Source organism: Mustelus asterias, chromosome 18, assembly GCF_964213995.1.
Source record: "Mustelus asterias chromosome 18, sMusAst1.hap1.1, whole genome shotgun sequence".
Lineage (NCBI taxonomy): Eukaryota > Metazoa > Chordata > Chondrichthyes > Carcharhiniformes > Triakidae > Mustelus > Mustelus asterias.
In genome coordinates this window covers 19865018-19877385 of record NC_135818.1, presented here as the reverse complement: position 1 = coordinate 19877385, position 12368 = coordinate 19865018, and the positions used below count along the sequence as shown (strand labels likewise).

Below are 12368 nucleotides of genomic sequence, written 5' to 3'. Positions count from 1 at the left end.
GTATGTAACATTATTACAGTGAGGGGAATGGTATGTAACATTATAACAGTGAGGGGAATGGTATGTAACATTATAACAGTGAGGGGAATGGTATGTAACATTATAACAGTGAGGGGAATGGTATGTAACATTATTACAGTGAGGGGAATGGTATGTAACATTATAACAGTGAGGGGAATGGTATGTAACATTATTACAGTGAGGGGAATGGTATGTAACATTATTACAGTGAGGGGAATGGTATGTAACATTATTACAGTGAGGGAAATGGTATGTAACATTATTACAGTGAGGGAAATGGTATGTAACATTATTACAGTGAGGGGAATGGTATGTAACATTATAACAGTGAGGGAAATGGTATGTAACATTATAACAGTGAGGGAAATGGTATGTAACATTATAACAGTGAGGGGAATGGTATGTAACATTAGTACAGTGAGGGGAATGGTATGTAACATTATTACAGTGAGGGGAATGGTATGTAACATTATTACAGTGAGGGGAATGGTATGTAACATTATTACAGTGAGGGGAATGGTATGTAACATTATTACAGTGAGGGGAATGGTATGTAGCATTATTACAGTGAGGGGAATGGTATGTAAAATTATTACAGTGAGGGGAATGGTATGTAACATTATTACAGTGAGGGGAATGGTATGTAACATTATTACAGTGAGGGGAATGGTATGTAACATTATTACAGTGAGGGGAATGGTATGTAGCATTATTACAGTGAGGGGAATGGTATGTAACATTATTACAGTGAGGGGAATGGTATGTAACATTATTACAGTGAGGGGAATGGTATGTAGCATTATTACAGTGAGGGGAATGGTATGTAACATTATTACAGTGAGGGGAATGGTATGTAACATTATTACAGTGAGGGGAATGGTATGTAACATTATTACAGTGAGGGGAATGGTATGTAACATTATTACAGTGAGGGGAATAGTATGTAACATTATTACAGTGAGGGGAATGGTATGTAACATTATTACAGTGAGGGGAATAGTATGTAGCATTATTACAGTGAGGGGAATGGTATGTAACATTATTACAGTGAGGGGGATGGGATATAACATTTTGTGTAGAATAGTACATTAATACATTGTAGCATGCAGGCATTTTGGCCCAATCACTTCATATGGATCGGTGTTTAATTTTGCTTAATAATGCTCCAAGGATCTGAAATGGAACTCTATATTATTTTAAAGGTGCTAAAGAAAGACAAGTAGTTGTAATGGAGTTGATCAAGGTGTTATATGTGGGGTATATCCGTGTTACAGTGAGAGGTGTGGGGTATATCAGTGTTACAGTGAGGGGTGTGGGGTATATCCGTGTTACAGTGAGGGGTGTGGGGTATATCAGTGTTACAGTGAGGGGTGTGGGGTATATCCGTGTTACAATGAGGGGTGTGGGGTATATCAGTGTTACAGTGAGGGGTGTGGGATATATCCGTGTTACAGTGAGGGGTGTGGGGTATATCAGTGTTACAGTGAGGGGTGTGGGGTATATCAGTGTTACAGTGAGGGGTGTGGGGTATATCCGTGTTACAATGAGGGGTGTGGGGTATATCAGTGTTACAGTGAGGGGTGTGGGGTGTATCAGTGTTACAGTGAGGGGTGTGGGGTGTATCAGTGTTACAGTGAGGGGTGTGGGCTATATCAGTGTTACAGTGAGGGGTGTGGGGTGTATCAGTGTTACAGTGAGGGGTGTGAGGTATATCAGTGTAACAGTGAGGGGTGTGAGGTATATCAGTGTAACAGTGAGGGGTGTGAGGTATATCAGTGTTACAGTGAGGGGTGTGGGGTATATCAGTGTTGCAGTGAGGGGTGTGGGGTATATCAGTGTTACAGTGAGGGGTATATCAGCGTTACAGTGAGGAGTGTGGGGTATATCAGTGTTGCAGTGAGGAGTGTGGGGTATATCAGTGTTACAGTGAGGGGTGTGGGGTATCTCAGTGTTACAGTGAGGGGTGTGGGGTATATGAGTGTTACAGTGAGGGGTGTGGGGTATCTCAGTGTTACAGTGAGGGGTGTGGGGTATCTCAGTGTTACAGTGAGGGGTGTGGGGTATATCAGTGTTACAGTGAGGGGTGTGGGGTATCTCAGTGTTACAGTGAGGGGTGTGGGGTATATCAGAGTGTTACAGTGAGGGGTGTGGGGTAATATCAGTGTTACAGTGAGGGGTGTGGGGTATATCAGTGTTACAGTGAGGGGTGTGGGGTATATCAGTGTTACAGTGAGGGGTGTGGGGTATATCAGTGTTACAGTGAGGGGTGTGGGCTATATCAGTGTTACAGTGAGGGGTGTGGGGTATATCTGTGTTACAGTGAGGGGTGTGGGGTATATCAGTGTTACAGTGAGGGGTGTGGGGTATATCAGAGTGTTACAGTGAGGGGTGTGGGGTATATCCGTGTTACAGTGAGGGGTGTGGGGTATATCAGTGTTACAGTGAGGGGTATATCAGTGTTACAGTGAGGGGTGTGGGGTATATCAGTGTTACAGTGAGGGGTGTGGGGTATATCAGTGTTACAGTGAGGGGTGTGGGGTATATCAGTGTTACAGTGAGGGGTGTTTGTATCAGTGTTACAGTGAGGGGTGTGGGGTATATCAGTGTTACAGTGAGGGGTGTTTGTATCAGTGTTACAGTGAGGGGTGTGGGGTATATCAGTGTTACTGTGAGGGATGTGGGGTATATCAGTGTTACTGTGAGGGATGTGGGGTATATCCGTGTTATAGTGAGGGGTGTGGGGTATATCAGTGTTACAGTGAGGGGTGTGGGGTATATCAGTGTTACAGTGAGGGGTGTGGGGTATATCAGTGTTACAGTGAGGGGTGTGGGGTATATGAGTGTTACAGTGAGGGGTGTGGGGTATATCAGTGTTACAATGAGGGGTGTGGGGTATATCAGTGTTACAGTGAGGGGTGTGGGCTATATCAGTGTTACAGTGAGGGGTGTGGGCTATATCAGTGTTACAGTGAGGGGTGTGGGGTATATCAGTGTTACAGTGAGGGGTGTGGGGTATATGAGTGTTACAGTGAGGGGTGTGGGGTATATCAGTGTTACAGTGAGGGGTGTGGGGTATATCAGTGTTACAGTGAGGGGTGTGGGGTATATCAGTGTTACAGTGAGGGGTGTGGGGTATATCAGTGTTACAGTGAGGGGTGTGGGGTATATCAGTGTTACAGTGAGGGGTGTGGGGTATATCAGTGTTACAGTGAGGGGTGTGGGGTATATCAGTGTTACAGTGAGGGGTATATCAGTGTTACAGTGAGGGGTATATCAGTGTTACAGTGGCACTGTGAGGCAGCAGCGCTAACCACTATGCTGCTGTGTCTCCCATGTTGTGGGACTTGCACAGGTTTTCAGTGCATACCCGTTGCGTGCCTGTGCATGAGGCCAGCTACAGCTTCTACTGCTCCAACTCACCGAATGCTTCTGTCCTGACATCCAATGGCAGCATACTTGTGTGTGGAATCCACGTCCATGTCGTACAGAGTGGTCTTTCGAACCACGTGGTGGGTCCGGGTGAACTGAGTGCCTTCAGCAGACTAATGGGATGGAACGTGGAAGAATTAGCAACAAAACCCAGATCCTGCAGGGCGACATAGTGTTCACAGAGAGAACCAGACAGGGTAGGAGGGTGTATAAACATCCTCCGGGAGAATCCCATCATATATTAATAAATTCCGGGGATGCCTAGAAACATCAGCACATCCCGTAGGATGCACAGAGTTCTGGGCACACCCTGGCCTAACCTCTGGAGGACTATGTCAGCAACTCAAAGGGAACAGTAACGTAATGTATAAACTATACCACACTAGAAGCAACATGCTCCTAACGCAACAAATATAGAATAAAGGATTTGCATTGAAAATATATTCCCTACAATGTGCTTACATCATCTGCCAACAGCAATACATTTATCTGAAATAGAATCAGAAAAAGTTAGAAAAACTCAGCAGGTCCAGCAGCATCTGTGGCGAGAGAAACAAAGCTAATGTTTCAAGTCCAATGTGACTCTTCTTCGGAAGCAGAGATACAAACATGATGGGTTTTCTGTTGTTGTAAAGGAGAGGGTGGGATAGATGGAGTAAAATAGAAAGTCAGGGATAGGTCAGAGAGCAGGAGAGTTGAAACGACAATGTCAAGGAACACAAGGCAATGGGAGTGGTAATGATGGTATTAAAGTCTAAAGCTTTGATGTAGAATAGGTGTTAATTGCAGAATATAGGTCAGCACTGTCTGAAAGCAAAATAGCAGGATGTGTGAATAGCAGAGAAAGGGTCAGCAAAAGATACAGACTGTCCCTTAGAGGGCAAAAAAAAAGAGGACAGAGTTCATGGTCTGAAGTCGTTGAACTCAAAGTTGAGTCCAGAAGGCTTTGAAGCGCCCAATCAGAAGATGAGGGGCTGTTCTTCCTGCTTGAGTTGGGCTTCACTGGATCATTGCCGCAGGTCAACGGCAGAAATATGGGCACAAGAGCAAGATGGGAATTGAAATGGCAAATGACCCAAAGGTCTGTGCATGCTTGCGGATTGAGCGATTACCCAATCTGTGTTCTGTTCCCCCCAGCAGAGAGGTGACCACATTGCGGACAGCAAATAGAACAGAATTGGAAGAAGTGCTGTTGATCTAGAATGAACTCTTCCAGTGTAGACAATAAGAGTATGACAAAGCCTACTCTAATTTATAAATCACAGGAAAGGTTTAATAAAGAAACTTCATTACTCCAAACCCGAGGCCGCACCCTGGGCCACTCCAAGCAATTTAACAATTCCCAACAGATTCATACTTATACTAATTCAGCTGGTCAGCTGATCATCACATCATTCTGTCGTTGGTTACATGGTTTACTGGGTCAGCTGACCCTTACAGCTTGTTACCATTGGTCACATTACAACAGATCCAATGTTATCACCGGTTACATTCTAACAAGTGCCAGTAAATTGCTGATTTGCCTGGAAGGAGAGTTTGGGCCTTGGATAATGAAGATAAAGGAGGTAAAGGGGCAGGTGCCGTGAGAAGGGGGTGAGGTGTTCGGGGTGATAAAGCAGGATGTTAGAGAGCGGGTGAAGAGAAGATGTGTTTGGTGGGTATATCAGTGTTACAGTGAGGGGTATATCAGTGTTATAATGAGGGGTGTGGGGTATATCAGTGTTACAGTGAGGGATGTGGGGTATATCAGTGTTACAGTGAGGGGTGTGAGGTATATCAGTGTTACAGTGAGGGGTGTGGGGTATATCAGTGTTACAGTGAGGGGTGTGGGGTATATCAGTGTTGCAGTGAGGGGTGTGGGGTATATCAGTGTTACAGTGAGGGGTATATCAGCGTTACAGTGAGGAGTGTGGGGTATATCAGTGTTGCAGTGAGGAGTGTGGGGTATATCAGTGTTACAGTGAGGGGTGTGGGGTATATCAGTGTTACAGTGAGGGGTGTGGGGTATATCAGTGTTGCAGTGAGGGGTGTGGGGTATATCAGTGTTACAGTGAGGGGTATATCAGCGTTACAGTGAGGAGTGTGGGGTATATCAGTGTTGCAGTGAGGAGTGTGGGGTATATCAGTGTTACAGTGAGGGGTGTGGGGTATATGAGTGTTACAGTGAGGGGTGTGGGGTATCTCAGTGTTACAGTGAGGGGTGTGGGGTATATCAGTGTTACAGTGAGGGGTGTGGGGTGTATCAGTGTTACAGTGAGGGGTGTGGGGTATATCAGAGTGTTACAGTGAGGGGTGTGGGGTAATATCAGTGTTACAGGGAGGGGTGTGGGGTATATCAGTGTCACAGTGAGGGGTGCGGGGTATATCAGTGTCACAGTGAGGGGTGCGGGGTATATCAGTGTTACAGTGAGGGGTGTGGGGTATATCAGTGTTACAGGGAGGGGTGTATCAGTGTTACAGTGGCGAGTGCGGGGTATATCAGTGTTACAGTGAGGTATGTGGGGTATATCAGTGTTACAGGGAGGGGTGTATCAGTGTTACAGTGAGGATTGTGGGCTATATCAGTGTTATAGTGAGGGGTGTTATAGTGGGCGGCACGGTAGCACAGTGATTAGCCCTGCAGCTTCACAGCTCCAGGGACCTGGGTTCGATTACCGGTTTGGGTCACTGTCTGTGTGGAGTTTGCACATTCTCCTTGTGTCTGCGTGGGTTTCCTCCCACAGTCCAAAGATGTGTGGGTTAGGTTGATTGGCCGTGCTAAAATTGCCCTTAGTGTCCTGAGATACGTAGGTTAGAGGGATTAGTGGGTGAATATGTAGGGATATGGGGGTAGGGCCTGGGTGGGATTGTGGTCGGTGGGCCGAATGGCCTCTTTCTGTGCTGTAGGGTTTCTAAGGGTGAGGGGTGTATCGGAATGTTGAGGGATACATGAGTGTTACAGGGCGTTGGAAATTTGGACTCTAACACATCAATAGGAACCATTATACATTTTAATACTACTCTCAGTAGGAAAGCGAAGTATGTCGGTTGTCAGATCAATTCCATGGTCCTCGCTGCGTTCTGCCATTCCAGGGCACAGAGGCTGCACCCTGATTACAGTGGCCTCATTAAAACAAGCACTTGGCTGTGGATATACAACGTAGTTTCTAAAAACTGTGCTGTCTCTGTGTTGATGCACCGTGTTTAGTCTGCAATGCCTGGCAATGTAAAACACTGCAAGAGCAGTGACAATAGCCGGGGGGGGCGGGGGGGGGGGGGCCATTGAAACTGTGTGAGTGTCAGTTCTGAACTCCTGCATCAGCAGTCTCAGTAACTCCTTCCTGGCAGTTGCAGAAGTCATTGGAACACACAAACTAAACAACAAAATCTCATAGCAACAACAGGCAGAGAGAAAATGGGGAGGGGAAATGAAGATAGTTTAATTTCTGAACATACATTGAGGAAGATCTATGTTACTCGCTGGTGATGACAGTGATTCTGTAGCCAATGAACTGAATGACAATGTGCAGAGTCACAAGATGCAATGTAGAGCCCATTTGTATCTAATTACGTGTGGACCTGAGCGCATTTGGACACGGGGTTGGGAATGGACCTGTGTCATTTTGGAAGGAAAGCTTGCAGCCGACAAAGGAGACCTTCATCCCAACAGTTTGGCGGCAGTCAAACCATGAATGAAATCAATGTTCCTCACACACGATGCACCGCTCAACCTTTCCCTCCAAGACAGAATCATTTCCCTTCTCTCAAAGACATATTCACGTATATTCATATTCAATTCAATGAATATTGATGACAACTTTTGTTGAATTTTTCACTCAACTTGAAGCATGCCTTTGTCTCACACTTCCCATCTTCCTACGTGCAAAATAACTCCGCTTTGTGCAAAGTAAACTTCCCCCTCGTTTGCTGCAAAAAGTAAATTAATCCTAACGATTATACTACCCATTAACCATCTGCACGCCTCGATTAGATTCCAGTCTATAACTCACTCCTGGGTACCCATTATTCTATATATAAACCATCTGAACCCCTCGATTAGATTCCAGTCTGTAACTCACTCCCAGGCATCCATTATTCTATATATAAACCATCTGAACCCCTCGACTAGATTCCAGTCTGTAACTCACTCCCGGGTATCCATTATTGTATATATAAACCATGTGAACCCCTCGATTAGATTCCAGTCTGAAACTCACTCCCGGGTATCCATTATTCTATATATAAACCATCTGAACCCCTCGATTAGATTCCACTCTGTAACTCACTCCCAGGCATCCATTATTCTATATATAAACCATGTGAACCCCTCGATTAGATTCCAGTCTGTAACTCACTCCCGGGTATCCATTATTCTATATATAAACCATCTGAACCCCTCGATTAGATTCCAGTCTGTAACTCACTCCCAGGCATCCATTATTCTATATATAAACCACCCGAACCCCTCGATTAGATTCCAGTCTGAAACTCACTCCCAGGTATCCATTATTCTATATATAAACCATCTGAACCCCTCGATTAGATTCCAGTCTGTAACTCACTCCCGGGTATCCATTATTCTATATATAAACCATCTGAACCCCTCGATTAGATTCCAGTCTGTAACTCACTCCCAGGTATCCATTATTCTATATATAAACCATCTGAACCCCTCGATTAGATTCCAGTCAGTAACTCACTCCCGGGTATCCATTATTCTATATATAAACTATCTGAACCCCTCGATTAGATTCCAGTCTGAAACTCACTCCCGGGTATCCATTATTCTATATATAAACTATCTGAACCCCTCGATTCGATTCCAGTCTGTAACTCACTCCCGGGTATCCATTATTCTATATATAAACTATCTGAACCCCTCGATTCGATTCCAGTCTGTAACTCACTCCCGGGTATCCATTATTCTATATATAAACTATCTGAACCCCTCGATTAGATTTCAGTCTGTCACTCACTCCCGGGTATCCATTATTCTATATATAAACCACCTGAACCCCTCGATTAGATTGCAGTCTGTAACTCAATCCCGGGTATCCATTATTCTATATATAAACCACCTGAACCCCTCGATTAGATTGCAGTCTGTAACTCAATCCCGGTATCCATTATTCTATTTCTGAACCATCTGAACCCCTCGATTAGATTGCAGTCACAGGTATGTATCTGTATAGGGCTGTTAGGGCAGCACGGTAGCACAGTGGTTAGCACTGCTGCTTCACAACTCCAGGGACCTGGGTTCGATTCCCGGCTTGGGTCACTGTCTGTGTGGAGTTTGCACATTCTCCTCGTGTCTGCGTGGGTTTCCTCCGGGTGCTCCGGTTTCCTCCCACAGTCCAAAGATGTGTGGGTTAGGTTGATTGGCCATGCTAAAATTGCCCCTTAGTGTCCTGAGATGCGTGGATTAGCGGGTAAAATGTGTACGGTTGTGGGGGTAGGGCCTGGGTGGGATTGTGGTCGGTGCAGACTTGATGGGCCGAATGGCCTGTTTCTGCACTGTAGGGTCTCTATGATTTCTATGTATGTACAGCGCTGCTGTCTGTCTGTTACCTTCTGTGCTGTCCGGAAGTAAATGCTCTTGTCCGCGCCACAGGTGATCATCCTGACGTTCCCGTCATTTGCTGTGAAGAAGAAAGGAAAGTGACTCAGTTGCCATGGTAACTTGGGATTGGCAATGGGCTTATTTATGTTCCCAGTTTTGCTGAACAGGCAGAAAAATGTCAGCTTCCTCAGTCCCAGAGGAGCAGGAATGCTGATCAGACAGTCATGAATCATTTCAGCAGTGACTTATCAGCCCCTCAGCCTGTTTACTGAGGAAGGGCAGAGCAGTTGAAGCTGTTGTATTAGTATTTTTTAATTCATTCATGGGATCTGAGCGTCACTGGTTAGGCCAGCATTTATTGCCCATCCCTAATTGCCCTTCAGAAGGTGGTGGTGTGCTGCCCTCTTGAACCGCTGCACTCCATGTGATGTAGGTACACCCACAGTGCTGTTAGGGAGAGAGTTCAAGTATTTTGACCCAGCGATAGCGAAGGGACGGTGATAAATCTCCAAGTCAGGATGGTGAGTGGCTTGGAGGGGGGACTTCCAGATGGTGGTGTTCCCATGTGTCTGCTATCCATGTCCTTCTAGATGACAGTTGTTGTAGGTTTGGAAGGTGCTGCCTAAGGAGCCTTGGTGAATTCCTACAGTGCGTCTTGCAGATCTTACACACTGCTTCCACTGTGCGTGGATGGGGTACCAATCAGCTGCTTTGTCCTGGAAGATGTAGAGCTTTTCCAGTGTTATTGGGAGTGCCTGATTGGCATTTAATTCAGCGGGCATTCCCAAAAGGAGGCATCTGCAATGCGGTGCTCTCGCTGGCTCTCCAGTGGTGGGTTAGACCCCCGTCACCACCATTAAATACCACCCCATATTTGGCAACACAAGTAGACAACCGAGCTCCTCTCAGCATCCTCCCCTCCCTCTGAAACCGAACAGCAAACGCCAGTGGAAAAGATGTGGTTTCGAGGTACCACGCTGTAGTAAAAGATGTGAAGGCAGCATGGCTGGTTAATAGGGCTGGGCACTGTTCTATAAATGGTGGTTCCTCGGCAACACTAAGCATGAAGAACACACACACATGTACACATGCATACACACACACACACGCATACAGACCTGTAAACTTGACGGCAGTAATAGAGGAGGAATGCTCATCCAGGGTTTGGAGCAGAGTGTAATCGTTCTCTGCGTCTAACACGTGGATCAGACGGTCTCGGCTGGCAGACGCCAACAACTTCATGCCTGGCGAAGGGGAAGGAAAGAGTTAAAATAAAGGTCAGGTACAGATATGGTGACAAAGCCTGCCCGGCAACAGTAAAAAACGTGCAAGTGATAGCGCCTTTAATGCAATGAAACTCGTAGGAGTTTCTGGGCAAAGTCTGAGACTGAGCAACATAGGAATATGCAGATAGGTGATCAAAACTTGGACCACAAAGGTCGGCTTCGAGAAGCATCTTAAAAAAGAGAAGGCTGAAGGAGAAGAAATTCAGGGAGGGAACTCCAGAGATCAGGCCCTCGAGGGGCTACAGAAGGCGTGGCCAATAACGGCGATGCGATGAAAATCGGGAATGTAGGAGGGACCAGAATTGGAGGAACTCGGATGTTTCTGAGGCTGTGGGGCTAGAGGAGGTGATGAGGATTGGGGGGGGGGGGGGTGGTTGGGGGAGGGGGGTTGTGGGGGTGACGACTTGGAGGGATTTGAATATAAGAATGAGCAACACACGACAACGCAGAGTCGTGAGCAGAGACTGATAAACAAGTTCCGCACACATGAGGACGGCCTCAACCGGGATCTTGGGTTCATGTCACACTATCTGTAACCCCCACAACTTGCCTGTCCTGGCTGGAGACAATACCCATCTCTTTAACCTGTACTTAACCCTCTCTCCATTCACATTGTCTGTACCTTTAAGACTTGATTACCTGTAAAGACTCGCATTCCAACCATTATTTTGTAAATTGAGTTTGTGTCTTTATATGCCCTGTTTGTGAACTGAAATCCCACTCACCTGATGAAGGGGCAGCGCTTTGAAAGCTTGTGGCTTGTGCTACCAAATAAATCTGTTGGACTTTAACTCCATGGATTACAAGACAACCAACCTAATGAAGGGACAGAATGGCGGCACATAGATCAGTACGGTGGCACAGCGATTCGCACTGCTGCCTTACAGCGCCAGAGACCCGGGTTCAATTCCTGCCTCGGGCCACTGTCTGTGTGGAGTTTGCGCGTTCTCTCCGTGTCTGTGTGGGTTTTCTCCCACACTCCAAAAGACGTGCTGGTTAGGTGCGTTGGCCATGATAAATTCTCCCTCAGTGTACCCGAACAGGCGCCGGAGTGTGGCAACTGGGGGATTTTCACAGTAACTTCATTGCAATGTTAATGTAAGCCTACTTGTGACACTAATAAATAAACTTTAAACAGTACAGTACAACATATTTAATCTGTGTCTCCTGGGACTGAATCAGTGTCTTAAATCAGTGTCCATTTTTAATTATAATATGTAATATGATTTTAAAGGGGGACTTTGCAAGTCTCCTCTTTCAACGCAGAGCTGATGTGGAAATCTCGGCTTTGGACTGAGGCATGTGCGTTATCATGTGCACCATTACCCACATGCTTTTTCTTAAAATTCGGAACAGTTTTTGGGTTGCCTTTAATGTTGGTGTCGGGCGTAGGAGAGAGTAGAGAGTGGGACTCTTCCCATATTCGGCTCAGCGACAGCATCAAACCTTCCAGCTACAAGCCTGTGGCAGAGCCAAAAGCAGAAGAAAGTTCCTTAGACCCTGCACCAACGAAATGCCTTGGCCTCACCATCAGAATTGGACTCTCTATCACACCAGTCCACCATCTTTCCATTGTCACTTATCCCACTGCTCACTGTAAGAAATCCATGGGCTGTCTCAAGGATGCGAAAGGAGTGATGTAAATGTACTTCCAATTGTTAATTTATGTCCATACTCACACAGATCGCACTGGGAAATAATCAGGAGTGGGAAGCCTTGGCTGATTGCAACTCCTCTGGGCCCAGGCATCACGAGGCTAAATACGGGGCATCTATTTCCACTCTGGCTGATGTCAATTAACTAAGAGCTACCTGAAGATTGAACCTAGGATCTAACTCTGCTACAAAGTTCAATCACTAGGTACACTGAGGTAACTCAGACACCGGTCGTCATATCGAGGCCTGCAGCCCAATACATTAGCCAGTCGCCATGTTTGGCCAATTGGGAATCCAGATGTGGCTAATTGTATGTCTGATTGGTGAATAAGAAAATGAGTAACAGCCACCCTCATTGGATATGTAATCTCAGGCCTCATCTTTGCGCAGTGTACACAGGTGAACCTTAACCTCTTCATGCGTGAGTTGATAGAATGG

At 46.0% G+C, this 12368-nt stretch overlaps 1 protein-coding gene across 1 annotated transcript in view; it reads right to left on the bottom strand.

Moving 5' to 3' along the window:
* Positions 1-12368, bottom strand: part of LOC144506983 (mitogen-activated protein kinase-binding protein 1-like) — a 287588-nt gene that overhangs the window by 102892 nt on the left and 172328 nt on the right. The window contains exons 13-15 of the mRNA XM_078233486.1: positions 10108-10233; positions 8998-9068; positions 3442-3563 (exon numbers count right to left, since the gene is read on the bottom strand). Of these exons, the coding sequence (XP_078089612.1) occupies positions 3442-3563; positions 8998-9068; positions 10108-10233 (319 nt within the window). The remainder of the gene's footprint in view (positions 1-3441; positions 3564-8997; positions 9069-10107; positions 10234-12368) is intronic.